This window comes from Eufriesea mexicana, unplaced genomic scaffold (genome assembly GCF_001483705.2).
Source record: "Eufriesea mexicana isolate 0111107269 unplaced genomic scaffold, ASM148370v2 scaffold1358, whole genome shotgun sequence".
Taxonomy (NCBI): domain Eukaryota; kingdom Metazoa; phylum Arthropoda; class Insecta; order Hymenoptera; family Apidae; genus Eufriesea; species Eufriesea mexicana.
Genome location: NW_016909491.1, coordinates 1,108,040 through 1,134,205, shown reverse-complemented (window position 1 = coordinate 1,134,205; position 26,166 = coordinate 1,108,040). Strand labels below are relative to the sequence as shown.

Below are 26,166 nucleotides of genomic sequence, written 5' to 3'. Positions count from 1 at the left end.
TAAATTCGCGACAATAGTTGGCGAATAGTTGTCGGCCTCGATATAGGGGGACCGGTTTTACGATAGTCGTTCCTTAAATCGTTCGTCCCGTTGCTGATCAACGAGTAATCGCGCGAACGATTTTCGAACGCGAGATTTAGGGTTGTACGGGGTGGTAGGCGGACGGTCTGGTTGTTTTAACGCAAAGGACGTTATTTCGCGTGTAATTTGGTGTACGTGTGAACGCTGGCACGAGGCCAGCGATATGTATACGAGAGCTTTCAACGAGATATTCATACGATGCGAGATTTTATAGTGGACAACCAGTCCGGTGAGAAGCTGGAATTAACCAGGGTAGACAGGAGGCAAATGGGAGCTTATCTTTGCATAGCCAAAAACGAAGTGCCCCCGGCAGTCAGCAAGAGAGTCTATCTAAGGGTAAACTGTGAGTACTTTCAAACTGCGAGTAATCGATTATGCCTTACCGAATATCATTGCCCTACTTGGATAAACGAAGACACCTCGGTCCTTTTTCATTATTCCATAAACTTAAATGATATTTCTCCTTTCCTTCGAATCGCGTTTATCCACCGGATCTCTTTGCACAAGACCCCGAGACTCCGAGAGCTAGTAGAAATAACGCCATAGATCTCTTCCGCAAAACTCCCCCATCTCTCTCTCTCTCTCTTTATATATTTATCTTTCGGTCCGAAAAATGGTTAACCGAGTTTTATTATATTTGTCGGGATTTCAGTTCCACCCAGCGCAAAGGTTCCCAACCAACTATTGAGCTCGCCTCTGGACACGAACGTATCCTTGATCTGCTTGATCGAAGCTTATCCAAAGACGATTAACCTGTGGACGAAAAAGGAGCAAGTAATCATGGACGGGTACGTAGTATGCGTGTATTTACGCGTGCATTTACGCGTGCATTTACGCGTGTATACCTCGAATCGATCGATCCTCCTCTGCTTCTTCTCGCCGCGCTTTTATGACGCTCCGTACGCGCGTATATCCTTCGAGAGAACTTGTCCTGCTATCTCGCATAACCGGAACACGAAATCGATTCCACACACATACGTATTTCGGACAGTAAAGTTAAACGATGTGTCTACACAGTGGTAGATACGAGATCGACGAACGGGGACATCCGGACGAGGAATGGAAGACAACGAGCGAGCTGAAGATAAGACGTTTAGAGAAAACGGATTTGGGAGAGTACACGTGTTCAGCGTCCTCAAGCATGGGAAAAGCCGAGGCCACCCTTAGGGTGTACGGTGAGTCGTCGTCGGATGGTATACGATCCACGAATACGCGTTATTCTTCCATGACCGGCATTCGCTCGATTTCGCCTTCGATCTCGGTTATAGAAAATTTCCGTCTCTCCTCTTGACACTTTCGTACCCGTGCTCGCGCGAGTATCGGACAGCTCCGATAACGCCGATTTCCTCGCGATAACAAACGAACTTTGCTCGAACCGTGTACGTACGCGTGTATACGTGTACTCGTGCGCACGTGTCGCGATTTGTCTTTGCGAAATCGGGACAATAAGGTCGTTCGGCCCGGACGACCTTATTGTTCCGATTTCGACGACGTCTCGGTACGTTATATCGCACGTAAGTTATACGATACAGATGTACGTACTTGCACGCGTGTGTGTACATGCAAGTATATACCTGGGCTCGTTTGGCTCCGTATTCCGGAACGTCAACGACGACAAGCTCTCTCTCGGTTTTTCCATTCGGTTACACAGTTTAGGGGAATCGTTTTCAGAGATCGAACGAGCGACTCCACCCACTCGGACCACCTCGGCTAGCTGGAACAAGATAAGCAAGGGGAAATCAAAGTTCGCTCAAGTCGCCACGATAAATCGGATTTTTCACCAGATGAGCACGCCGGCGATGCAGAAAAGCACCGCGAGAATCGTGTATAGCAAACACGCGACCACTTCGACCACGGTGGACCCGAGAGCGCCTTTCATCAAGGATAAGAACCTGTTCAAGAACCGCGAGAGCCCGAACGTGAGGAATTGTGCGAACGCGCGACAGAAAGACAACGACACGCGAGTTTACGTGCTCTGCTTGCTCTTCTTCCTGACCCTTCGATAAACCTCTGCAACGAACGAGTACCACGAGAGATCCGTTTAAAACGTTACTCGAGCGAAAAGCTCTGCGCGCGATCGGTTCGTTCGTTCGCGGTTCGCGAGGGCGAGCTTATTTACCGGAGGCAGCGATCGCGAACCGATCGCGAACCGATCGCGAATCGGCCAGTTCGCGTCTAGGAAAACGCGCAGCCCTCGATATCGCGATATATTCCCGAACAAGATTCCCGATAAAGAGAACGTGAATCGCGACTCCAAAGTTTTAATCGAACAGGGAAAAGAGACGCGAGTTTATCTCCGGCGACGATACAGCGAACGAAAATCGATCTCTCTCTCTTTCTCTCTCTCTCTCTCTCTCTCTCTCTGTCTCTCTCTTTCGTCGCGGACCAGGACCGCGGCGAATACTGTTGCGAATTTTAAAAGAAAGAAATGCTTACGAATGTATTTTTTATGACCCTTTTATCCGTTTTGGAATGCGGGGAAAAGAGTAAAGTCGTGAGCGATATGTGTTCTTTAGTTGGACTAAATGTAACGTTATCGGATATTTTTTTAACAACGAAGAAAACGAATGGAACGCGTGGTTCCCTATTCGAATTTATTATTTCTCATTTGTGGAGTTACTAGGAGTTACGATGTAATTTTTATAACGTTAGCGTCGAAAGCCTTACACATGCAGGGTGTCTATCTCGAGTGGGCCACCAGTGTCATTCACGAGATCATCGTTCGACAAATACCACGAGGAACCGATATACTTTCCAACGATTACCCACACTTCGGAATTATTTCAACAATGGCAGTGGCGATCCAATTAAAATGAACATCCATCGTAATAACTTTACGTCGTAATAATTATTATCGATCATTAATTATATCTCCACTTTCCGCAAGATTCGCGCCTAGCCGCGAATCCACGCTCTTTAATCAAATCAACTATTCGATTATACTCGAACACAGACAAATAATTAGCATACTAATTTGTACGTAAGGGGTAATAAGATAATATCTTTATTTATCGATACGATAACAAAGTGAACCGAGATCGTAAGTGGCATCTTAACGAACGTTAAACACGTCATATCTAAGATTCATATCCGTAGGGCGCATAGTACCGTACTATATATTTTAGAAAGATACTAGACCTTGCGTTCGTTATTTTATGTATTTTTTTAATTACCCGTAGGCAAGTAACGTACCTCATATGCCAACGATTAAACGAGACCACAAATATAAATATAATCGATGTGGTTAACTGCGAGGAATTTGCTACAGTTCGATCACGCGACGATCGAATTCCAACCTTCTGCGTCTTTATCCAATTACGATTAATTGTCGTGTAATCCCGCCGTGTCTTCTGCTCTTTTTACATTTTCTTCTTCACCCTTTATCCTCATACGTGTACGTTACCTAGACTCTCTTTAGCCTAAGAATGATTTCCAACCATATCACGGGGAAGATACTTTTCTTTCGAGGAATCGACAATAAGCGTTCCTAATAGGTTGTGCTTCGTATAATTTTCCAATGTTCCTCGCAAAAACCGCAAACCATATGTTACTCTGTAATCACGATTTGTGTGCGAAATGGTGCGATTAGAAAGGCTCGATTTTCTTCCGTAGATCAAATTATCAAACAGAGAACGTCGTACCTTTCTTCTGGTATTGTTACTACCGTGAATGTCTTCTATTACAGAGTACAAGTTTTAGTCATGATGCGTGGTTTATTGTCATTGAAATAGTAGCATATCCGCGAAGTAAACAGGAAAACACACGTGTTAAATATATCTATTTAACGAATATCGTATATCGTAAAACACTGCTCAATATAACGACTCTACAATAACTATAATAAAAGAATGTTGTTGTTTATAGAAAAAAAAAAAAAAATATATATATATATATTATGAAAATATGGTGAGAAAATGTGCTCAAATTGGATAATTATATAGCTTTGGAGAAACCAACATGTTGACAAATAAAACATACCGTGCAAATAGCTGAAATGTCAATTATTTCCTTTTATTCCGAGTTAAGCAAATTATATAATTTGCTCTTTCTTTAAGTAACGCGAACACGTACGGTTATTTATAATAAATGAATATTCTTACTTTTTATTTACATTAAAATCCATTGCAGTTACAATAAATATACGGTTATTCGACGAAGATACTTTTCAGTTCCAAAATAAGATATTGAATGCCATAAGAAGACAACTCGCTGCCACGTACGGGCTTTTTCTCTCGCCGATCCTAGCACACTTCCAAAGAGTACCTTGAAAACTAATTATAACGTATTAGTATCAACGATTATAATATATTTTCTTAATGTATCAAAATATACGTATCAACGTGTACATACCCGACTTTTCCTAATCGATTGTCCAACAAACTGGGCACGGTATGTCTAAGATAAGTACAGGAGCATATCAGTAATAAAATTACTGTTAGCAGGCTCTGAAAGTTAAACAGGGCAGACTACGAGTCCCCCGTAAGAGAACTTTAGAAAGAATTACTTAGTTTGACGCACTTTGATGTAGGTATCAACGAGGTTATGATAACAGTTGACTACTGTTTATGGTCACATGTTCAACAATTCGAAAAGTAAATTATGAATTATAAAAATCTATAATCTTACCATTACGATGCAATAATGATAACAAATCGTTCTATAAAATTATTATGTACGATTAACTTGCATCCGAGTTGTACTCGATTTAACAAACACCAAAACAATATTCTACCATACCAGAAGGCGAATATACAATAAACGAAAAAATTCAAGAAAGAACTAATGTTTACCGCACGACTGTTTGTCCCTGAAAGTTTGTCAAAATTTGTTTCATTTCTAATCAAATTGATTTCATATTATAATTTATAGTAAAATTCGCGATATCTATAAGATTGTCGACGGTATTGTATCTCATGATAAGAAGTTATCATTATCGCTGTATTTAGCTGTCTATATAAGCGCATTGTCAATGGTGTATTATTTATAAAAGTGCATTTAAGAATTTCGTAGCCTATTCGATGTATAAAATTTTTATTTTCGAGGTAGACGATAAATGAACAACTGTGAAAACATGTCGTCGATATTTAAGAGTATTTAAATAGTTTATACGATAAATAAGACTCGTTGCCTCTCTATATTCTGCGGTCAACGCGTGCAGTAGTAAAATGGCTGCCGAGAAACGTCAATACATTTTATATCAATAACAGCCTACTTTTGTAAATAATTGTAGTAAGGAGAATCGCAATAAAACGGATGCCGTTCAATTAATATTTTAAGTCTTTTTTTTCATAATCGTGTGTATGAAGGAGTGCGTGTGAACCGAAAATGGCAGAATTTGTGCGTGGAGGTCCAAGCGTGTCGAACAGTGCTAAGGTACGTACGGGTATTATTCATCATAGATTATTCATACGTTATCGTGTCATCGCTGAGAGTATTAATAGTTCGAGAAAAAAAAAAAAGCATTGTGATTGCACGTTTGAAAATCTGTAATAACTGCCAGAGTTCTAGACGTTTCCGTAGATTCCCAACTATTTTTTAAATATTTCGACGAAAAGGAGCTTGCGGTATCATTTATACACAATGTTTTCGATAAGTTTCTATAGTTATCGAAACAGAAAACGTAAAATGCCATACATATAGGAAAATCGTAAGAAGATACTGGCTCATGGTATTTATGTCTTGTTGACACAAATATATGTTATGTTTAGAGTAGCGTGATACATAATGCGATGTACTATAAAAACAAAAACATTGTCGTATTATTATTTGTTTCAAGTCAGAAACTTTTCTCACTGTGCTTCAAGATATGTTGAAAATCATTTATCATAAAATCAAGGTAGAGCCTTAGTGAAGTTTATATATAAAGTATTTAATATTTATTTTTATACCATTGTATCTGCAGATGGATCATAATAGCAAAGGTGGTTCTCCTAGCACTGGTAGTGAAGATGGTGGGCAAAATGAATCTATGAATGCGGAAAATGAATTTGATCCATTTCTTGAAAATATACCAGATGATATTCAAGACACGGAAGAACCTGACAGTGCTAATACAACTTTATTAACAGCTCCACCAGAAAATCAGTGAGATTTAATGCCAATCAAATTTCAATGAAAACGTTTTTAATTACATTTAAAGTTTAATGAATTTAAAATGATTAATACATGAATATGTTCTAGGTGGTATCATGGTAGATTAGATAGATTTACTGCGGAAGAAAGACTATGGGATGCAAGTAAAATGGGTAGTTATTTAGTGCGTGAAAGTGATAGGAAGCCTGGGAGTTACGTGTTGTCTTATTTGGGCAGAACTGGCATTAATCATTTTAGGATTACAGCTGTGTGTGGAGATTATTATATTGGTACAACAAACATGTAGATATAATAAATAGTTACAGTTGGAACTGGTATATGAAATAATATACTTTTTATTGCAGGAGGCAGACAGTTCAACAGCTTGTCAGACCTTGTTGCATATTATACTCATTGCTCTGATCTTTTAAAGAGAGAAAGACTTATACATCCTACACCACCTCCTGAGCCAGTGAATGATAAGAAACGAATAGTTGCAATACTGCCATATACAAAAATGCCTGACACAGATGAATTAAGCTTCCAGAAGGGTGACATATTTTTTGTGCACAATGATATGGGAGATGGTTGGTTATGGGTTACTGCACATAGAACTGGTGAACAGGGCTTAATTTTTCGTGAATTAGTGGAAGATTTAGATGATTCCATTGATCCTAATACCGTGTTCTCCTGGTTTCATCCTAATGTCACCAAAAGTGAAGCTGTAGATATGTTAGTAAAGGCAGGACCGGGTAGTTTCTTGGTAAATTATATATTCTCTTTTAATTTTTAGATGATAAATTAATTTTTTTTAAAGTAATAATATTTTATTTCATTATTCAGGTCAGACCTTCGGACAACAGTCCTGGAGATTATTCACTTTTCTTTCATATAAACAATCAAATTCAAAGATTTAGGATCGAAAAGAAAGGAGTACGTTATCTCATGGGTGGTAGAACTTTCGAATGTCTCGATGCTGTTATAAATAGGTAATTAAAATTTCCCTGTTTTTTTCTTTTTTGTTAATTTTAAAGTACGTACGTTATAAATGGTAAATTTTGTGTATAGATATCGGAAAGAACAAATAGTGGAGGGTCACACTCTAGTTCAAGCAATGGTAACTGAGCCTGATGGTAGTGTAAGAGTTAATAGAGAGGTGCAACATGCAGAAAAGATATATGCAACCCTTAGAGAATGTCGCGAACAATCTGGGGCAAAGAAAAATAAAGGGATTAAAATGCAAGGATATTTAGAAAAAAAATCAGAAAAAAATAAAAAGTGGAAAGCATTGTATTTTGTACTTCTAGTTGATGCAACTGATACTCATTTGTATTTGTATGACAATCCAAAAAGGACCAAACCTAAAGGTCTTATCGATTTAAGCTGTGCTTACTTATACCAGGTAGATCGAGTGTTATAGTTAAACCAAACTTCATTTTTTCACATCATCGTGTCATATATATATATATCTCATGTATGTAATTATACTAACATTGACAACAGATTACCTTAATCGCGCGTATGGATAAAGTATTCATTAAGTAAGCGTTATGACAATCAAATTGTTGTTGAGGTTCATTCCTGAGATGTAGTTTTTTTAGGTTCATGAAAGCGTGTTCGATAGGCCTCATTGCTTTCAATTAGTTGAACGTGCTTTACCATGTTTGGCCACGATAACATATTTGGCTGCACCAAATTCAGAGAATGCTTTAGACTGGATTAATGCCTTGAAACCATTATGTGTATCACAACTTACTCGTGCTCCAAAGGTTGCTCGTCTTCGCGAATTACGTTCATTACATCTGCATATTTTAGACGCTCATAGACTTCCATATAAGCTAGTACCGAACCCATTCATCATAGTGGCTCTAAATAATGTAAAAGTTGCTCGCACAAAAGTTAAGACTGGATTACATCCAATTTGGGATGAAGAATTCATTTTAGAGTATGTATATGATTCGGTCCTTAAAATTTGAATATATTTTAATAATGTTCATCATAAATTACTCCATAGGGATGTACCACCGGATGTTATGTCATTTTCCTTAACATTGTATAATAAAGGAAAACGTAGTAAAGACACGGAAGTGGCAGAATTGACCGTTGAACTGGCAAGTTTGACGAACGGAGAAGAAATGGACGAATGGTATTCGTTGTCAGGACTTACACCGATTGGTGAATGGGGCGTACTTCGTTTACGAATAAGGTGAAAATGATACGAATGCAGCTTCTTTTTTATATATTTAACATATTACGTATACGTATACGTTTTATGCATTTATATCATTGCAGGTATCGACACGATCTTGCGATGCCTCCGGAAGAATATAGTCCGTTGCAACAGTTACTATTGGATCCAGAATTGCATGTTGTTAGGGCATTAGCAGATGTTTGTCATTTGGATAGAGTACCATTGGCAAATAGTTTACTTAGAATATTTAGGTATACACAAAAATATACGGTGTATCAAGTATCTTTTTATTTTTGTTTAATTGTAAAATTATATAATGTGAAACTTGTATATTTAGGCACGAGAGAAAAGAAGCAGACCTTTTACGATCGTTAAATCAAGCGGAAGTATGTTCATTTATATTAACAATTTTTAAGAAAAAACGAAAAAAAAATGTTCCTTTTCGTTAGTTAATGATACGTATTGTTTTATGTAGGTGGATAAGGAAGATGAAACACCAACACTTTTCAGAGCTGCCAGCCTTACGACTACTTTAATGGATCTATATATGAAATCAGTTTGTACCTCATTTCTTAAAGCTGCTTTACGCGATACCATAGTCAAACTGATTGAAAGTAAACAGAGCTGTGAATTAAATCCAACAAAAATGGATTCTCCGGAAGATGCGTGCAGCAATGCAGAATTTTTACTACAGGTAAATGAATACGAATTGATACTAAGTTATTCCGAATGATTATGTAACATGCAATCAATATTATTTTAGGTTTTAGACGAGGTGACATTAAGCATTTTTACAAGTCCCGACGCATGTCCAAGGACCTTGAGATATATTTGTGGATGTTTGCAAAGAGCAGTTGTTGCCAAATGGCCACATGAGAGACTAGTCAGAACGCGGGTAGTCAGTGGATTTATATTTTTACGCCTACTTTGCCCTGCCATATTAAATCCTAGGTTTGAACCGCCACCTCCAGCTGCTGCAAGGTAGGGTAGGTCTATATTAAACGTAAGAAATTTAGTAACTGTATAAGTTGCTTGTTAATTCTCATTAAATAATTTTATAGATCACTGGTAATGGTCGCAAAATGTTTACAAAATCTGGCTAATCTGGTGGAATTTGGTGGTAAAGAACCATATATGGAAGTAGTTAATCCATTTATTCTTAAAAACAAAGAGAGGATGGTTGTTTTCCTGGATCAGTTATCTGTAAGCATATGACTTACATAGTAATAGGATCAAATTTGAATTTAAAATAATTTGAACTCATATTGCAGAATGTGACCGAGAAACCAGAATCCGAAGGTGCAGATCCAAGAAATAGGAGTTGTGTTTCAGATACGGCTAGAGATTTGGCAACGCTGCATCATATTTGCGTTTCTCATTTAAAAGAACTTCAAGTTTTGTCAAAAACTCAGGTATGTTTTGTAATTTATATATTCATACGCATTAGCTGCGTATAATTAGAACATATCCATGGATCTGCATTTGCGAATATATTTTCTTTTCTAGCCAACAATAAAGCAGTTGGTAACCGTGACTGAAATGCTAAGCAAACATAAACAGAAATATATGGAAATGATACGGTAGTGCTAAAGCTATTCGCCATGAATAATGCCAAACGTAACAAAACAATTCATAAGATTTGACGACAGATACACGGTAGTATTTAATAATTACTCTTAAGTGATTTAAGTGATTTAAGTAATTAAACGTACAGACTGACGTGCCATATATATATATATATTTATTTATATGTACTACGATATATATATATATATATTATTGTATACACACAAGCCTACATTTACCATTTCGTATGTAATTAGAAGATAGCTTATACGTATAGTAAACAGTACCATGACAGTGATATAGTTACATACAGAATCATATAGGCGTATAACGATTTTATATTTACCTAGGTGCTCGAAAATAAATGCAAATGAAACCAAAAATATTGTGTTGTACATAAAGCTTCCCAATTTCTTGAAATAAATGCCAATTTTATTTATTGTTTAACAAAAATTAATAGTTTTACTTGTACCGGATGAGAAAACTACATATTTTGTACGTATAAATGACTTTTTATTAATTTCAATTATTTTATAAACTAATTATTACATTTGTATCGTTGCAATAGTTTTACCATGCCATTAAATGACGAATATTGTGTTAAATTTAAGGTCCTAGTCAGTTAATACAAAAATTCTTAGAAAATCTGTTAACAAAAATATATATTAAATATCAAGTTAAAAAACTAAGATGTATATGCACAATAACATTTGACACATTGAAATGTGTGCTTTAATGTTCGATTAATATATAAATGGTGGTACTATATTACGAGTATGAAGTATATATTTTTGAATATAAGGCTATTTTAAATAACGAATGAATCATATCGAATCGTTACAGATTTATTTTCTGCCCCGATTCTAAAAGTGAATATTATACCGAATCTGTGAAAACTGGAAATCAATCATATTCGTTTACATTTACGTTCCTATCTATCGATATATGTGGCTATTGAATTAGTATATTTTAGTATATGTATTGAATAAAAAGGAAACATTGCTTTATAATTTGTACTTATTGTGTATGCTTGTATATTTTTTCTTTTTTATTGGATAATGTGTTTTAAATAGAAGAATAAAAAAAATTATGAAACAGTGAATATACGCGCTTAATTTTTCTTCCTTTAATATGCGCGAGCAATAAAGTTGACATTGAATTTATATTACACATGACATAGAGACGCATGAACTTTGATTTAAAAATTTAATTTTTCCAAATTTTTAGTACCGTTTGATTTGGATAACGTCATTTTTATACATACATATGCGAGTGTCGTGTGTGTGCGCTCACGCGGGCGCGTGTTGTGTGTGTATGTGTGTATATGAAATATTGTAAGAATAAAATTGGTTAGACAATGGTTTGTCGATTGCTCTTTCAATGTTATAAAACCAAACAGCATAGATGACCTATAATTAATGTTTAAAGACAATCATTCAAGATAGAATGGATATAAAGAACACTTTTTGTACGATGTTTTATTACGAATTTGAACTACATAATAACACCTATGCTGTGCAATTTTATATATACACATTTTCAATATTTGAAAAAGCTAGTATTACAAATTTGCGCAAATTGTACCATTTGCAAATGAATATTTGCAAGTTGTACTATTTAGATCATATAATAGCAAAGTATTTAACCCTTGATTGTTTAAAATTCAGTCAGACTCGAGACACGATCGTTTACGACGAACCTTATATATTTCATTAAACATTTTCATGGATTTTGTAAAAAGAGTTAATTTTTTATGTGTTACCGATTCATGTCTCGTTAAATTGGGATGGCATTATTGTCTGAACAAATATCAAAATATATGATCATAATAAAAGTTCACAATTGATATTTGTAATGTCTCGAAATTATATACTTTCCATAATATGATCGTGATTATAAAAATTATATGAAAACGGTGAGATGAAGAGATACGAAACAGTGATAAAATGCGGCACCTCTTCATTACTACAGAAAGATGATAATAGACATTCAAATATCAATGCAAACTTTCATTCTGGTTTGCATGAACTAATCCTTAAATTATAGTTTTTATGAGTTTTTAATTTGTACATTGAAATAACAATGATCGATAAAAATGACGCTTACATTCGTACAATAATAAAAATAACTTCGTACCTACCAATCTTTCTCTACAGTAAACGTATAAAAAAACATTGCTATAGAAATTAACAACTAATTATGTTATTTTCTACCGTTATAAGGAATCTCGAGTATATATTTTTAATTGCACTAAAGAAAGGAAACGCGAACGAACCTATATACTTCTAAATTAGTAAATAGGCGTTTATGTGAAAATTGCATACTTAATCACAGTAATATCTAACTAGCATGGCATGCTTAAGATTATTTAATCACAGCACAAAATGAGTTATCCATGTTTTATTTTCTTGAGTTTTATGGCGTGTATTTTTCTGTTTAGGAAAGTGGAATTTTTTATTATGCACACTAAAACGTAGAAATAAAAATTAGAAATATATTTAATCAGTGAATTAAATATATGTTAAAACATTATGGACTATCTGAATAAAATATGTAAAAAATACATAAGATGGAATATGTTAAATTTGATGAATTGTATATTTTTTCCATCCATCATACTTAAAACTATAGAATTCTTTTTTTTTTTTTCTTTTTTTTTCAGATAATACTTTCCCATGCCTAATAATAAGATAAATGGATAGCCTAAAAAATATTTTCTTCAACACTGACTATTCCATGCAATCAAGGGTTAAAATTCTTCTGCTAATGGAATATTAAGAGTTATATGGCAGACTGTTGAACAAATAATGTATTTTATGAAATTTAACTTCAAGAGTAAAAATGTATGCGATATAATACAATACTATTACATATTTTGTTCTTTTTCCCTCCCAATGTATAGAAAAAATTGTGCTTGTAATTTATTACAATATTCTATAGAGGAAGCTGCAAAAATGTGCGTAAAGTGAACATAATCTAATGTTTTTTACAATCTATTTCCATATTAATGTATCGAATGAGAGAATTAACGTTATTCAGTGATTTAAAGCAAACAGCATCGATGTCTCCTACGGCTTGAGTTACCTGTCTTCATTCGTTTCTTTTTTTCTTTACCTCTATGTTCTTTATCTTTCCGTATTTCTCTCACCTATAATTCATTAATTGCATTCCAGTAAAAAAATCAATATAAATAAAAGCATTGCTCTAAATATGATATAAATTCTTGTACTTATATATTTATATATTCACGAGAAATGATAAACATTTACCATTTAGTTCATAAACTATGTAAGCATTCGTACTATATTACATATGTTTACTTACCAGAGTATAAAAAGCATCATCTACTCCCATCCTAGTTTTAGCTGAAGTTTCAACAAAAGGCACACCATACTGACGGGCAACTTCTCTTGCTTGTGTCATATTTACTGCCCAGGATTGCTGAAGATCACATTTATTTCCTACCAATACCATTGGTACTTCTTCCGCATCTTTTACTCTTTTTATTTGTTCCCTATATGTACCTATATCCTATATGGATTACATATGGATTATGTGCAAATAATATCTTACAATTTTCGGAATAGTGCAATTCTGATAAATTAGGAGATTAACGTACTTCAAAACTTTTAGCTGAATTTACAGCAAACACTAATAAAAATCCTTCTCCAGTCCTCATATATTGATCTCTCATTGCACTATATTCTTCTTGACCAGCTGTGTCTAATATATCTAAAAGGCATGTCTCTCCATCTATAACAACCTATATTTTATATATTTAAAATGTTTCTCATAAATATATTCTTGCATAGTTGTTTTGTTCACATTATAACAAAAACTCACTTGTTTTCTATACGAGTCTTCTATAGTGGGATCATATTCATCTACAAAATGATTCTGAATCAATTGAATAGTAAGCGCAGATTTGCCAACACCTCCAGCTCCCACAACTACGAGCTTGTACTCTGTCATTATGTAATTTCTATGCCAATGAGAGTAAAAGCTTTTAATGTAAAGCTACAATCGCTTTATGTCTAAAAAGTAAGAATTTACTTTTAAATCAATCATACAGGGAGTGTGAAAAATAGTATGGTCAATAAAATAAATAAAATACTAAATGTGGGGTTAGCAAATATGGATTTATTAGAAAATTTGAACTGCTTGTTATAAGAGAGATAAGAAAAGATTCGTATATTTCCAAGTATTTTACGCGATGATTCTTTGTCGAGTCATTCATCGGAATCGTTTTGATAAATTAATTCTGTGACTAAATCGTTACGAGCAATACGTACTCTGTGAGCAATAATTTGCGCCAAGTTCGTATGCACTTTAGTACGATAGGTCCTTAAGTCATTTATATTTTTAATTCGTCGATCAACATCGTAAGTTTGAGAGCAATGTACGGTGACTTAACAACTTAAAAACAGAACGAGTGTAGCAAACAAGTACACCCAATATCGTAAAAACATGTGGGTAGACGTAACTGACGATTAAGCACAATCGCAATATATTTTACGGTATACATTTTTGAGAATATATTTCAATTAGAACGAAAAGCGTTTAATAAGATTTTCGTGTTAAATTCTTTGAATTATCGATGTTTAACGAGAGGTACGTTTTCACGTAAACATCGAATAAACGAGTAGCGTTATCGATGTCAAAATAGACGTTGTTCGAGCACAAAATCTTTCCCGCTTTCGATCATGGTCTTACCAAAGTTTAAAAATTCATTTCAGGAACATGCACCGGCTTAAAAAGCACTCTTTTCCGACTTTGACTATTACGAATTAGTCACTGGAGAAACCATCTGGAAAGAAGCATCAGTGATGCCAATGTACGAAGACTCGATGACATATTTCGAGGGTGTGGATCAAAGGATAACAGAATTTTTATTACGTCGTTGAAGGTGAAAAGTTTAATTATTCGCATCAGATTCTACTTTCTGGTATGATTACGCATTCCAGCATGAATTCATATTTGACAAATATAATTTTCAAAAAGAACGAATAATCGGTTTCCTTAAAACAAGACTGTAAGTCAATAGGAAAGATAAAGGTTTTCGTTCGACCAATCAGAAATGAGCTTTAGATTTGCGATTCTGTCTCACGCGTCCTCTATTCAATTGCTTCGAGACGCGGGCTTGGATAGTTGATATGTTGTACAGTTTGAAACGCGATACGCAAATTAGTGTAATTCAGTGATAGCTTTCTTTCGGTACATTAAAAGCTTGTTTAATTCGCGTATCTTATAATAGTGGTGTGATCGGTTTTATAATTCTCGTAACAGTAATCGTAAATATTATCGTGTAATACGAAGTGCGCATTATATCATAATTGCTATTGCGCAGATACGCAGAAGTGAAACGAAACAAAGTATCGAGGATTCGATCGACTTATGGTATGGTGGTAAGTCGTCAATTTCATAAAATTTAATTTGTACTTATAAATGCGATTTTGTTCATAGTCGGAGTCTTTTGGGGTCGGTACTTATCTTCCGAGGATATGGAAGAAATTGCAGATCGATAACGAAGCTCGTACTCGAAGGTAATGTTACGTTTGGATAAATTGCGTTTTCTTTTTTACCGCAATATGGCGTTTATACGAACAATCGGTTATGTATATAAATGCAACAATCGTCGACTGCGTTATCGTTTGTTCAGAAATTATATTTCGATAGCTTTACACGTGCATATATTTCGTAAAATTATTCTTCGTATTCTCCATGTCCTTGAGAGTTCGTCTAAACAAAAACCGTCACGTAGCTAGCGTTGCTCGAATTCCTGCTTGTGACGTAGTAGCGCGATTGTTTGGTTTAGTGCCGTGCGTGTGTCGTGTTTGCACGAAGTACGTTGATCTAGGACGATTTTATCTCGCATTTGCTTCAACGTGACACGATTTTTGTATATTTCCCCAACCTCTGTCGCAACATCAATAAGAATACTACAAATTTGTTCGAGTCATCGTGATAGTGTAAGTACATCCGAATATTTACGTCGCAAGAAATTATAGGTTATAGGATTCAAATTTCTCGAAACATCAATCGACCGGAAAGATATTGCAACGACGAAATAATTATATGCGATAATTATAATAATAATTATAAATGAATGTTACTTTTTTTCCGTTGGCAAAACAAAAATAATTAAAAAAATAAAATTAGTTTATTCGAACGTGGGAAAATAATTTATATTTTGACACAACTTGACATTTCGAAATTTAATAAAATTCGAGGGAAAGCTTTGAGCATATTGTAGAGGCATTGGTTCGACCTCTCAACGATATTTTATATACAGTATTCGTATAACGAATATTAATATACATGCGGTTTCGATACAAAACTACGTATTAACGGTACGTATAATTCGTTGTTACGAACGGTTCGAGCTGCTCCATCGATCACATTCGTGCAATATTGTTAATGAGTTTTACGTTTGTATCGCGTGTTTTAATTAAGCCATGATCAAATATCATGGTTCCTCCCATCGTGGCTATTAATTAGTCCACGTAGAAGTTGGAAGATCGAGTTTACAAATGATAAGTTGAAGCAGCGAATCTCGAGTGTAAGGGCGTGCAATTTCGTTTTAATGCCGCTAGAGAGCAATACCGTTAGCGTCTGATTCGCGAGCGATTATCGTTATCGGGCATCGAATAATTTTTCGGCCATAGTGGCGGACATGTTGGCCGGTGTGAAGTGGTGGGGGGGAAGGGATCAAAGGCGTGCAAGTTATTCGGGACTTTATCGCGGAAAAGCTCGGTAATTTCGCGAGTTTTCCAGTGAGGCGAATTAAGATTTGCATAACGTCGGCGCGCCGCTCGGACCTAAGTGTCGAGAAATGCAAATGTAGCCTCGTGCTTAGAACTTTCCCTCTCCCCCCGTTTTACCTTGCCGTCTCTTCGGCCCTGCGTCCCACTCCCAGCCCCGGTCGGAATGGCCGACGCCGTTAGGAGGGACGACAACGAAATCGTAAAGGATGTCGAGAAAGCGGTAGGGTGAGAGGCGAAAATAGGAGGCACTATAGCATTATGCGAACGTAAGATCTGGTCTCCCTCGGCCAAAATTCCAGCGCGTCGCGTCGTCCCGGTGAGACGGAAGGACCGTTTCAAATTGCTTCGAACAGTTTCCGATCCTTTTATCGTTCTCGTCGAATTTCCGTTTCTTTCGGCCCGCGGAGGACGGAATATCGCGACGAAATTCAATCTTCTCCTCGGTACAATCTCGGACTCATCGTTCGTGGACTAGAGTTGTCGGGGCGATGATTCGGGTCCGTCGCGTTCCGCTTTTCGCAAGGATCATGAACGGTGACGCGGATAGGCGACGCGAGGCGTCGGCTCGCGCGTACCCAGCGATATCGATGCCTTTCGGCGTCGTTGGCGTAAACTGGTCGCGTTGCAACGTATTCATGCGCGGCTCAGGTGCACCTGATTACGTTAATAATGAACACAATTGGTGCTCACCTGCGTGACTCGTCGAACGCGCGTTTAATCTGTTTACCGAAGCTCGATGCCGCTATCGCGTAGTCTCGCGTTTGGCAGGCAAAATTGGCTCGCTCTGACCCGATGTTGATCCCGATAGGAGCACTCGTCCGTATCGTACTCGATTAGAAGACATTCCAGTGTATCGTGTAGGTATATGTATTAGCGGACTGTGTCGTACCGGGGAGTAGAAAATAAAGAAATCAGGGGAAGAAATTAGAGGAAGAAATTCGAGAAACGGAGGGAGGAGATGGTTGACAATTATCGGGGGCTTAGCCGACGCTTGGCGTCGGATGGCTGGACAGCGTAAAGGCCGGGCCACGCAATGCGGTAACGTTCTTCCGAAGCACGTAGCGAAGCCGGTATCCGTGGGAGGGTAAAAAGCGAAGGAAAGAAATAAAATAGAGGAAGCAGAGGGCAGGAGTTGGGAGGGTAAGAGTGGAGCGTATTTACGGTATATTTTCGTATCGCCTACGGGCTGGTCAAACGTCAATTCAGCCCCGGTTCAGCGTATTCCCGGCACGCCGCAGAATCAGTGGATGGTGTATTTTCCGCGAGAAATCTCGTGTCCGAATAAAGTTGGTTATCGCGCAAAACCCGACCAACGCAACGGCTTCAGTTTCCTTTCGTTTTCCCTCTATTCCCGGCTATCGAAACACCGCGGATCTTTCGTCCTATCTGCTAAGCGAATTCCACCATTTTTCTCCGAATTAGCCTCTTTTATTCGGGCATTCGATTCGGGCAGGTCGTCGTTAATCGCAGAATCGCAGGCGTAACACCGTGGAAGGAGAACACGCGTACGTACACACGGCGAGTCATATCGCGGATGCAACGAGATCGGATGGACCGTAAGGTTAACGAGAAAACGTTTCGCGCGATTCCGGTGTCCGGGTGATAACGGTGCCGGCGATAAATTCAAATTTTATCGAATTATACGGTGTACCGGGGAAGAGATCGTTTAAAGTACAAGCAAATGCTTTCACGATCGAATTCGTTGCGCGGTTTCTAACAGGACTGCTCGCTCCTGTTTGCGCATAATAAATATTTATAAAGGGGGACGGACAGAGAGACGGATACCGACGAGAAAGAGGATACGATCTGGTTTTTCGATCGGCTAATCTTGCTTCTCGTAGTTGGCCGATCGAGTCCACGGCATGGAAATAATTCGTCTTGCGCCTCGAAATCGGTCGCGGTTTCTCCAACGCTAGTCGCAACTCGTTGACGAGCGTAAGCGGTTTGACGTGGATGCTGGTTGGTTTGCGGGTGGAAACGTTTCGCGTCATAGAGCTTAAGGGTGGTGCAGCGGGAGCCAGAGGGACACGCGATTTCGATGGAATATTCGAGGGATAATCGAGCGATATAGGGAGGAAAATTGAGCGGAATCGCAGCGTCATCTAGAGTCATCTAGAATCGAGATCGTTATAGGCAGATTCGCGGCAAGACTGGTTGCTAGCCGGGAATATGTCCGTGTACCTCTTCAGCAGCGACACGGTGCCGGTGTAAATTGCAGTCTCGCGAGATTTGCCGGAACGTAGGCTCGGCGATAAGCCAGTTTACGCGACGACGGTCTTGTCGAATCGAATAGATAACGAATTTTCTGCATCGCGATCGATAATCGCGTAAATTTGCTCACTCGGATCGGGCCTTTTGCCGAACGACGCGATAACCGGCGTCAATTCCGCGTGTTTTTTGCTCTGTAGAGAATATATGGGGCGGGATCGGGAACATTTTCATTAAACGGGCCGCGGGGCGGGGGTGATCGAGAAGCGTGCAAATATTTTTATTTCGTTGCTCGTTGACGCAACCGGGTCGCGCTTTGAAAAGAGCGTATTTTATTCACGCGCTACACGCCGTACATTCGATACGTGTCGCGATGAAATTTTACTTCCGTCAAACCGTGCGTGTGCGCGTTTCGCGGGTCTCTTTCGAAATTTGCTGGAAATTCTCGTGTGCCGACACGCGGAACGCGCGCGGCGAGGAACGTATGCACGCACTTGCCATTGTGTGTCTCACTGCGAAGTTTCACGAGAGACGAAAGGGTGAGTGCACGCGAGTTACCTACTCGCTTCGTCGTCGGAGTACAATTTCGGAACGCACACACAGAGAAACGTGGCGTTTCGACATCGCGATCGTTGAATTCCCATGCAACTTTCGCCGACCGCAATTGTTCCATTTTCTTTGTGCTCTTCTTTGTTCCTCTGCCCGCCGATATTGTTTCGTTCCGCTAAGATACTCGTCCTCGTAGAAACAACGATTCTCCGATCCCTCGTTCCTCTCGCGGATCAAAGACGAATGCCCCATCTACTTTATCGAATCGCTATACTCGCCTACCGGATTTCGCTTTGAATTCGTCCCTAGATTCGACGCAGCCTGTACACAGCGAGATATTTTAGCGGTTGCAGCTGGAAATCGAAACACGCGGATACCTGTGCGCTTCGCGGAGGCGGATGAGACGCAAGGCAGGACTTAAAAAGATCCCGGTTGCCAGCGTGAAAGACAATGGCTGCGAAAACGTTTAATACCGGCGCGTCCGTATGCCTTCGGTGCGCGATATGATTTATCGTCGCCCAAGATGCGCAAGAATATAACGCTAGTGATTTATCGTTCCATTATTCGCTCTCCCGGTTCTGGCCTTGCGTTTACGACAAAGTGGCGAACGCTCTAGTTTCGCGTCACTCGTAAATCCCTAAAGAGGGCCGATTTTGTGCCAAACGTATTCCGGCTTGGTCGAGATAAACCCCTTGTTTCTCTAAAAACCAGAGGCAATCGCCGATGTCTCGTCCCTTGCGTTATCGATGCACGCGTCGAGCTTTCTTTCCCCTTTCTCTCCCCTTTCTCTCCCCTTTCGCGAACCTGCAGATACTCTCGGCTAATTATTCCTTCTCCCGCGACCAATTTTACCGCTTCCTCTTACGCTTGCCCTTGCCCTTGCCCTTCTTTCTGGCACGTTGCTTCGGTACAATTATGGGCGGAGGTGGCCCTGGCTCGGGTAGAGGAATGTAATTCCGTGGCGCCTTAAATTCAATTTCGAGCGTGTTCCTTAGGTCGTCGTTGGCCATAATGTGCCTTATAGCCTTCAACGAAAGTATCTCCTCCTCGGGCTTCTTCGTCGGAGGATACTGGTTCGGTATCACGTGGACCTTGCTGCAGCCGGACCTGCATTTCTCACCTGTGCGCGATACACGCGTTATTCTCCTTCTCCCTCCGCGGAATTTCCTACGGAGATCTCGCGGTTTTCCAACGCGAGAAGAACGCGGAAAAGAGGAGACGTACGGTACCTTCGGCATCCGCGCAATTAAAGTCGAAGCTGAGATTCTCCCGTTGTTCCCGCGCGTCCTCGTGTTCGAACTTCTTTCTGCGTTTCGGTATTCTCACTGACACAAAGTTGTCGTCGATCTCGTGCACCACCTCGTCGTACGGTGGCCGAGCGTATGGAAGAGGGCACGAGGAATGGAGGCATCGTGGACAGCGGCATCGGTTATCCGTCATGTTATTTTCGTATTTGCGTGATCGCGGATGGTTACGCGCGGTGCTCGAACGCGTCGAGATTTCTTGGGTTTACGTTGATCGTGCTGGTTGATCGGTGGCCATTTTGAAGCGGCGAAACAACCGAAGGGAGCAACGGGTTCGGTTTCGAGCGGGTCGAGTGTCACGGCGGAGAAGAGGTAGGAAATTTTCCGCTCGGAATGGAAACACGGACAGACGATATCGCGGGCAACCGTGGAGAGGTGGACGCGAGAGACCACACCTCGCCTTTCCGAGTCTCGAGTTCTCTAATTGGAAATTAATCGCTGAACATAGGCGAATTTGCGGGTAGCTGCGAATGACTTCCTGTCTTTCGCCGCGAATTACCAACTCGAATAATATTTCCGGAGAGACTGGGAACAGGATCGACCGGAGCGAAAACGTTGCGTGCAGGCTAATCGAGATAGGAGGCTGTATCGATCGATCTCGAACGTAGAGAATCAGTCCGGCGTGTAGCCAAATTACGCGGCACGCCAGTTTTCGATATATATATATATATATATAGAGAGAGAGAGAGGGGAGAGAGAGAAAGGTAGTGTAACCCCGACGAATATATTACTTAATAATATTCGTTTCGAAGCAACCGTCGTCCTTTTCCTGGTAATTTCCCGTGCTCAGCTTTTGCGGTTAACTCGCAACGCGTATAAAGTATTAATTAAATTAGCTTTACCGGAATATCTCTGAAGCTTCTCTATATTAAAAGGCGTGTTTAATTAAAATTTACACCCTAGACTATAGTTGGTTTGCACGCGAACGCCCGCTAACGTCCGCGTCGCGACGTAACTAATTTTTAATGGCGCGCTACCTTTCCACGGACTTAAAGAGAACGATATCCGTTAGGAAAATCCACTTTGTTACACTTTTTACCGTGCGATCAAAGTTCGGGGTACCGACTACAATCGAATTATCGGTTTTTAAATGAAATTCTTCGCGAAGGTCTCGCCCCTTTTCTCGGAAACTTTTCAAGCTAACGCAATTTCTCGTGTAATTGGGGGATTAATTTGATGAATTAAACGGTCTGCTTGGAGTTCGTTTAAGTCGTTACACCGAGTGCGCGTATAATCGCTTCAGCTCGATTACCTTCTTTCTATTTTTCCTTTTCATTTTGTCTCCCCTTTTTTTCCTTATCTCGAGCGACGCGCTTATTCTAGCGTCGCGTCGCGGCGCTCCAAAGTATCGCGACTGCCAGTTTGCGCGTCTTTCCTTTCAACTCATTAACATAAGAACGTCTACTCGGGAAAATTGCGTGCAATTTTCTTTAGAAACACGCCTCGCGATTCTAGTAACGCCCGGTTTTCACTTTGTCCTTTAAACTACGTTCTGCCATAGTACGTAACGTACGAGGAGAAATTTAGCTGGCACGCGAACCCGGAGACAAGCAAACAACACGGTCCGTTTAATATTTTTCATTCCCTACCCCGTGGAAAATAAAAGACGAGGCTCGAAGATAAGGGCGAAGAAAGCAGGAAAAGCAGGATGTAGATGAGAAAGGACTGTTACCGTTTCTGTTGAAGGGAGGGACGCGGGTTGCGGGCTGGCAAGTCTAAACGAGACAAGGGTCGACGGGACAGGATCGTTGCTTTTCTCTGGAAAATTTCTTCTGGACACGAGACTGCAATGTCGGGGAAAGCTCTTCGGACAGTGGTGGCGGTTTCATTGTTTCGTATTCGTGGCTTTTTTCTTTCCCGATCCGTCACGGAAACCTCGCGTCATCCTGTTGAGTGCACGGATTCATATTTTACGGGCAAATATACAAGGATTGCTTTCGTTCGACGACCTAACGCGTTTCGCTTTTTCCGCGATACCGGCCAACCTTTTCTTCTTCTCTCCCTTCCCACTTATCTGTCTACCTTTCCTTCTTTCGCCGATTTTTCACCCCAACGACTTTTATTTCGTTTCCCCTTTCTGGACCCCACCAGCGCCCAAGAATAGAACGTTTCCACCTCTTTTATTAGCCCTCGATGAACAGGCTTGACTTCTCCATTCCAGTTTCTCCTCCATTCCTCCTTCATTCCTCCTCGATTCCTCCTCGATTCCTCTTCGTTTCCGACGTTTCTCCACCCTAACCGGGTTAAACGCGCCAAACGATCCTTCGAAAAGCAGAGTTATCGCGCCACTTCTATCGCACTCCCCCGTTTTAATCTCGAGCTTAAAGCGGTTTCGCGGAAACGAGAGCCGAAGCAGGAGAGACTGGAAAATTGCGTGGATCTCGCGACTAGATCGACCAGACGGTACGCCGATGCGTACACGCGCTTCGTTTCCATCGATTTCGCCAGCTTCTTTGGCAATAATAGCTTTCGGCGATCCGGCAATAATTTTGGCAAAACAGAACGGGCGAGGATTTTTCGTTCTCTCGCGCGTGTCCGTTCAGCGCAGCGAGTCAAAGTCACGCCTGGAAACGTCGGAATAGAGGGTGGCCGAGGGAAATTGATTTCTCGCTTGTTTGACAGGGTTACAAGGTTTCGCGAATTTTCGCGGAAAAAGAAAAAGATGGTTTTAATTAAAAGCGCGCGGATCAAAATTAATTTCAGCTTTCCGGTCGACGGTATTTTCCTCTTCTTCTTCTTTCTCGCCTTTTTTAGGCAGGACGAGATTTTGCGCCAGCTCGGAACTTTGTTCGTTTCAATTTCTCGCGGCTTATTCATTTCGAGCACTTGAGTTTGTCAAAACATAAGCGAGCTTTATTTAACAGGGTTGCGGTTCTCCCGGTATAATGTCATTGTACATCGACGTAGCTATCCATTCTAACGGCTAACGAGGTGGTCGTAATATCGTTGCGCGAGTTGGCAAGCACAAAACATTTTTAACGAGATATCCGAAAGAGAACAAAGTTGCCACTCTAATTTCCTCGACCCTTGCTAATTTCGCGTCAACTTTTTCACGAGTCGCCCAATTAACGTTATTTCATCCGTGTGAAAATAATTCGTTTCGTCGTTGTAAATTAGAATCGGGAAATTCAGCGACGTGGTCGGCGAGACACGCGTGCCTCGGGGACACGGAGAAAAATATCAGGTTCGTTTAGAATCGGCCGTAACGTTGTTACACCGCGCTAATAACCACCCCCTGGGTGCTGGTTATTCCGTTTGGCCACTAACTCCAAGGCTAATGTTCAACTTGAACGCGTAACCGTTCGATGGCTTACGTATACACGCGGAATGGTGTTCGCGCCCTGAAATCATCGAATGATGTATCATGGGATTAATTGGTAATCGGAATATCGATGTTGCATAACGTCGAGCAACGTATCGGGCACCGATGCATCGCGTATGGATCTACCCTTCAAGTGCGTAAATCGTTCTGCTTAAAACATCGTTTCTGCCAGCGTTCAAAGTATTCGCGAAATTACTCTTACCGAAACGAAACGAAACGAAACGTCGCGTTGTCGAATCGAAATTATTTTCCAGCGATTCCGCGAATGCGCTTTTACCGTGAATTAATTAATCTCGCGATTTCGCGGTGCGTGTAATCGAGGCTCGGTAAAGTACTTACACGTCGCCGGCATTGGCCGGGAAAATGGAGGAAGGATAGACCATCGAGGATTGTTACGTCGTCGCTCGCATAGATTAACGTAAATGCAATCCAGATTATCGCACCAGCCGCCGTCAATAAAATCTCAATTTCGGCTGTCGTTACGCGAACGTGCGCTCAGTTGGTATTTGGGCAATTTGCCCTTGCCAAACTTCGATTCCATTCGACCGTAATAGCCGAGATAAATAAATTAACAGGGAACAAATAATAACGAGGAAATGCGATATACAGGTACGACCGAGGAACTGATTCGGCAGCCGATTGTAAATCTCGATATAGTTTAATATCAAGGATTGTTTACAATCGTCGATACACTGGCGTATAATCGGGCTGTAAACGCGACTCTCGCTGCGAGCGTTACCGGTTCCGTCGCTTTAATTTGCGCCGATCTTTGCGTCTCTGATTATCCGTGAAATCCAAGTTCCACCGGTTTCGCTTTTCTCCCCGATGAAATATCCATCGAATCGGCGAATAATAATGGGTTAGTCACGATTTATCCGCCGATGGATAACGATGGCCCGATTCGTCGGGTACGGAACGTTTCGACATACGTTGCGCGTCTGAAAAATACACTTGTCCCGGTATTATTACCGACGTTTGTCATCCCCGTCGTTCATTTATGGATCGAAACTATCGTGGCTGGCTTACCGCGAACAGCGCCCCGTTGAAATATGTTTGCCGATCAATCGAATCAATTTAATTAAGAACCTAATACATTATCGCCGCCGACCATCGTCGATCCCGTAGCGCAGCATCGTTTACAGAAATTTCAGGAAATCAATCAGTCGAGCACGCTCGAACCGCGTTACCTTCCCAGGAGCAGCGTTTGATTTCCAAAGCTGTACTTACTTTCGATAGATCCAAACGCTCCCCGCAATGGCGCTTCGTGGTAACGTAAGGATCTCGGCGTCTTCCATCCACTCGGATTACCGGCTCTGGATCGCGTCGAGTTTGCACGGAAATCTTCCACTTTTGTCTCTTTCCTGCACCTTTTCCAGATACGCGGCCTTTCTTCCTTTTTTTCTCTTTATTTTTCCTATTTTTTCTCCGCGACAGGACGAGAAAAATTTGTTCCACGCGAATCGGCGCGCACCCTCCATCCGACGATGCGTGGCGCGAGCTCTCGGACAGCAGGGCGTGGAATAGCTTTCTGCGCGATGTAAATTAGAAACGAGATATCGGGTGGCGAGATAAAACGGTGCATCCTGTACATTTGCGATAGACGGCACGAGCCGTGCACGGTTATTTTAATTTCCGGTTGGTCAGTGTCTCGGAAAAGCGAGTCGGTGATAGAGCATTATCGTCGAACCGTGTTCCTACTCCGGCGAAAGTTTGCACGAGTGTGCAGGTTTACAAATGAATTCGTTCGCGTTTCAGTCGATAGCGCGGGGATGGATCTCGAGTTCGATGAATAGAAACTTTGAGGAGTCGTCGACGGCATTTAACGTAATATCGTTATTGGGCTACTAGTCGAGTTTCTGCTTAATTGGAATTTTCCTCGGAGCTTAAGAAATTACTTCCGCGTAATTGTTCGCTGTGGACCGTTCGTTAAAATGCAGCCGAGTCTCTCGCTCTAACCGGTCACATTTATATCGAGCGAGTCGCTAGGAATTTTCCCTTTATCGCGCGATTCGAGAAAAATGAAGCCGAAATCGAGTGGAAAATCGGGAACGTCGGGCGAAATTAAAAGTTGTTTCCTACCTGAACAAAACTCTGCTACCTTCGCGTATT

The 26,166-nt window shown here is 40.3% G+C and overlaps 5 protein-coding genes across 7 annotated transcripts in view; 2 read left to right on the top strand and 3 right to left on the bottom strand.

Annotated features, from left to right (window-relative positions):
* The window catches only part of LOC108548083 (lachesin), a 28,854-nt gene extending 26,477 nt beyond the window's left edge, over window positions 1-2,377 (top strand). Inside the window, exons 6-9 of the mRNA XM_017900855.1 lie at window positions 296-424; window positions 734-869; window positions 1,099-1,256; window positions 1,753-2,377. Of these exons, the coding sequence (XP_017756344.1) occupies window positions 296-424; window positions 734-869; window positions 1,099-1,256; window positions 1,753-2,087 (758 nt within the window). The 3' untranslated portion in view covers window positions 2,088-2,377. The remainder of the gene's footprint in view (window positions 1-295; window positions 425-733; window positions 870-1,098; window positions 1,257-1,752) is intronic.
* Window positions 2,378-4,211: 1,834 nt separating this feature from the next.
* ksh (transmembrane protein 167A-like protein ksh) lies at window positions 4,212-4,823 on the bottom strand. The gene is made up of 3 exons (XM_017900865.1): window positions 4,708-4,823; window positions 4,432-4,547; window positions 4,212-4,352 (listed from the first exon to the last, which is right to left on the bottom strand). Exons 1-3 carry the CDS (start codon window positions 4,708-4,710, stop codon window positions 4,247-4,249), a joined length of 225 nt encoding a protein of 74 aa, XP_017756354.1. The 5' UTR covers window positions 4,711-4,823; the 3' UTR covers window positions 4,212-4,246.
* A 243-nt stretch (window positions 4,824-5,066) lies between these two features.
* On the top strand, window positions 5,067-10,279 carry vap (RAS p21 protein activator vap). The gene is made up of 15 exons (XM_017900816.1): window positions 5,067-5,454; window positions 5,984-6,165; window positions 6,262-6,443; window positions 6,519-6,916; window positions 6,997-7,142; window positions 7,222-7,555; window positions 7,755-8,098; window positions 8,168-8,359; window positions 8,446-8,595; window positions 8,682-8,730; window positions 8,820-9,038; window positions 9,108-9,325; window positions 9,406-9,547; window positions 9,616-9,756; window positions 9,851-10,279. Exons 1-15 carry the CDS (start codon window positions 5,407-5,409, stop codon window positions 9,926-9,928), a joined length of 2,823 nt encoding a protein of 940 aa, XP_017756305.1. The 5' UTR covers window positions 5,067-5,406; the 3' UTR covers window positions 9,929-10,279.
* Window positions 10,280-12,835: 2,556 nt separating this feature from the next.
* Ras85D (ras-like protein 1) lies at window positions 12,836-25,565 on the bottom strand. Of its 3 annotated transcripts, none has more exons than XM_017900926.1 (5): window positions 25,285-25,565; window positions 13,754-13,944; window positions 13,530-13,673; window positions 13,235-13,441; window positions 12,836-13,058 (listed from the first exon to the last, which is right to left on the bottom strand). In XM_017900926.1, the coding sequence occupies exons 2-5, from the start codon at window positions 13,880-13,882 to the stop codon at window positions 12,954-12,956; spliced, it is 585 nt and encodes a 194-aa protein (XP_017756415.1). In that variant the 5' UTR covers window positions 13,883-13,944; window positions 25,285-25,565; the 3' UTR covers window positions 12,836-12,953. The 3 variants fall into 3 exon arrangements, with proteins under 3 accessions (XP_017756415.1, XP_017756413.1, XP_017756414.1); XM_017900924.1 differs by lacking the exon at window positions 25,285-25,565 and adding an exon at window positions 14,203-14,880; XM_017900925.1 differs by lacking the exon at window positions 25,285-25,565 and adding an exon at window positions 14,624-14,880.
* LOC108548043 (uncharacterized) lies at window positions 20,280-21,238 on the bottom strand. Its single transcript, XM_017900809.1, has 2 exons — window positions 20,732-21,238; window positions 20,280-20,697 (listed from the first exon to the last, which is right to left on the bottom strand). The coding sequence occupies exons 1-2, from the start codon at window positions 20,869-20,871 to the stop codon at window positions 20,280-20,282; spliced, it is 558 nt and encodes a 185-aa protein (XP_017756298.1). The 5' UTR covers window positions 20,872-21,238.
* Window positions 25,566-26,166: the final 601 nt, after the last annotated feature.

Excerpts from the sequence above, each read along its gene's own strand:
- ksh (XM_017900865.1), bottom strand. Across the intron at positions 4,353-4,431 it reads AATCGATTAGGAAAAGTCGG|TTTTCAAGGTACTCTTTGGA; the intron begins GTATGTACACGT and ends CGTTATAATTAG.
- vap (XM_017900816.1), top strand. The coding sequence starts at position 5,407 with ATGGCAGAATTTGTGCGTGGAGGTCCAAGCGTGTCGAACAGTGCTAAG. Across the intron at positions 5,455-5,983 it reads GCGTGTCGAACAGTGCTAAG|ATGGATCATAATAGCAAAGG; the intron begins GTACGTACGGGT and ends TTGTATCTGCAG. Across the intron at positions 9,326-9,405 it reads CCACCTCCAGCTGCTGCAAG|ATCACTGGTAATGGTCGCAA; the intron begins GTAGGGTAGGTC and ends ATAATTTTATAG.
- Ras85D (XM_017900926.1), bottom strand. The coding sequence starts at position 13,882 with ATGACAGAGTACAAGCTCGTAGTTGTGGGAGCTGGAGGTGTTGGCAAA. Across the intron at positions 13,442-13,529 it reads ATTCAGCTAAAAGTTTTGAA|GATATAGGTACATATAGGGA; the intron begins GTACGTTAATCT and ends TAATCCATATAG. Across the intron at positions 13,059-13,234 it reads ATGATGCTTTTTATACTCTG|GTGAGAGAAATACGGAAAGA; the intron begins GTAAGTAAACAT and ends AATGAATTATAG.
- LOC108548043 (XM_017900809.1), bottom strand. The coding sequence starts at position 20,871 with ATGACGGATAACCGATGCCGCTGTCCACGATGCCTCCATTCCTCGTGC. Across the intron at positions 20,698-20,731 it reads ATACCGAAACGCAGAAAGAA|AATCTCAGCTTCGACTTTAA; the intron begins GTTCGAACACGA and ends GAACAACGGGAG.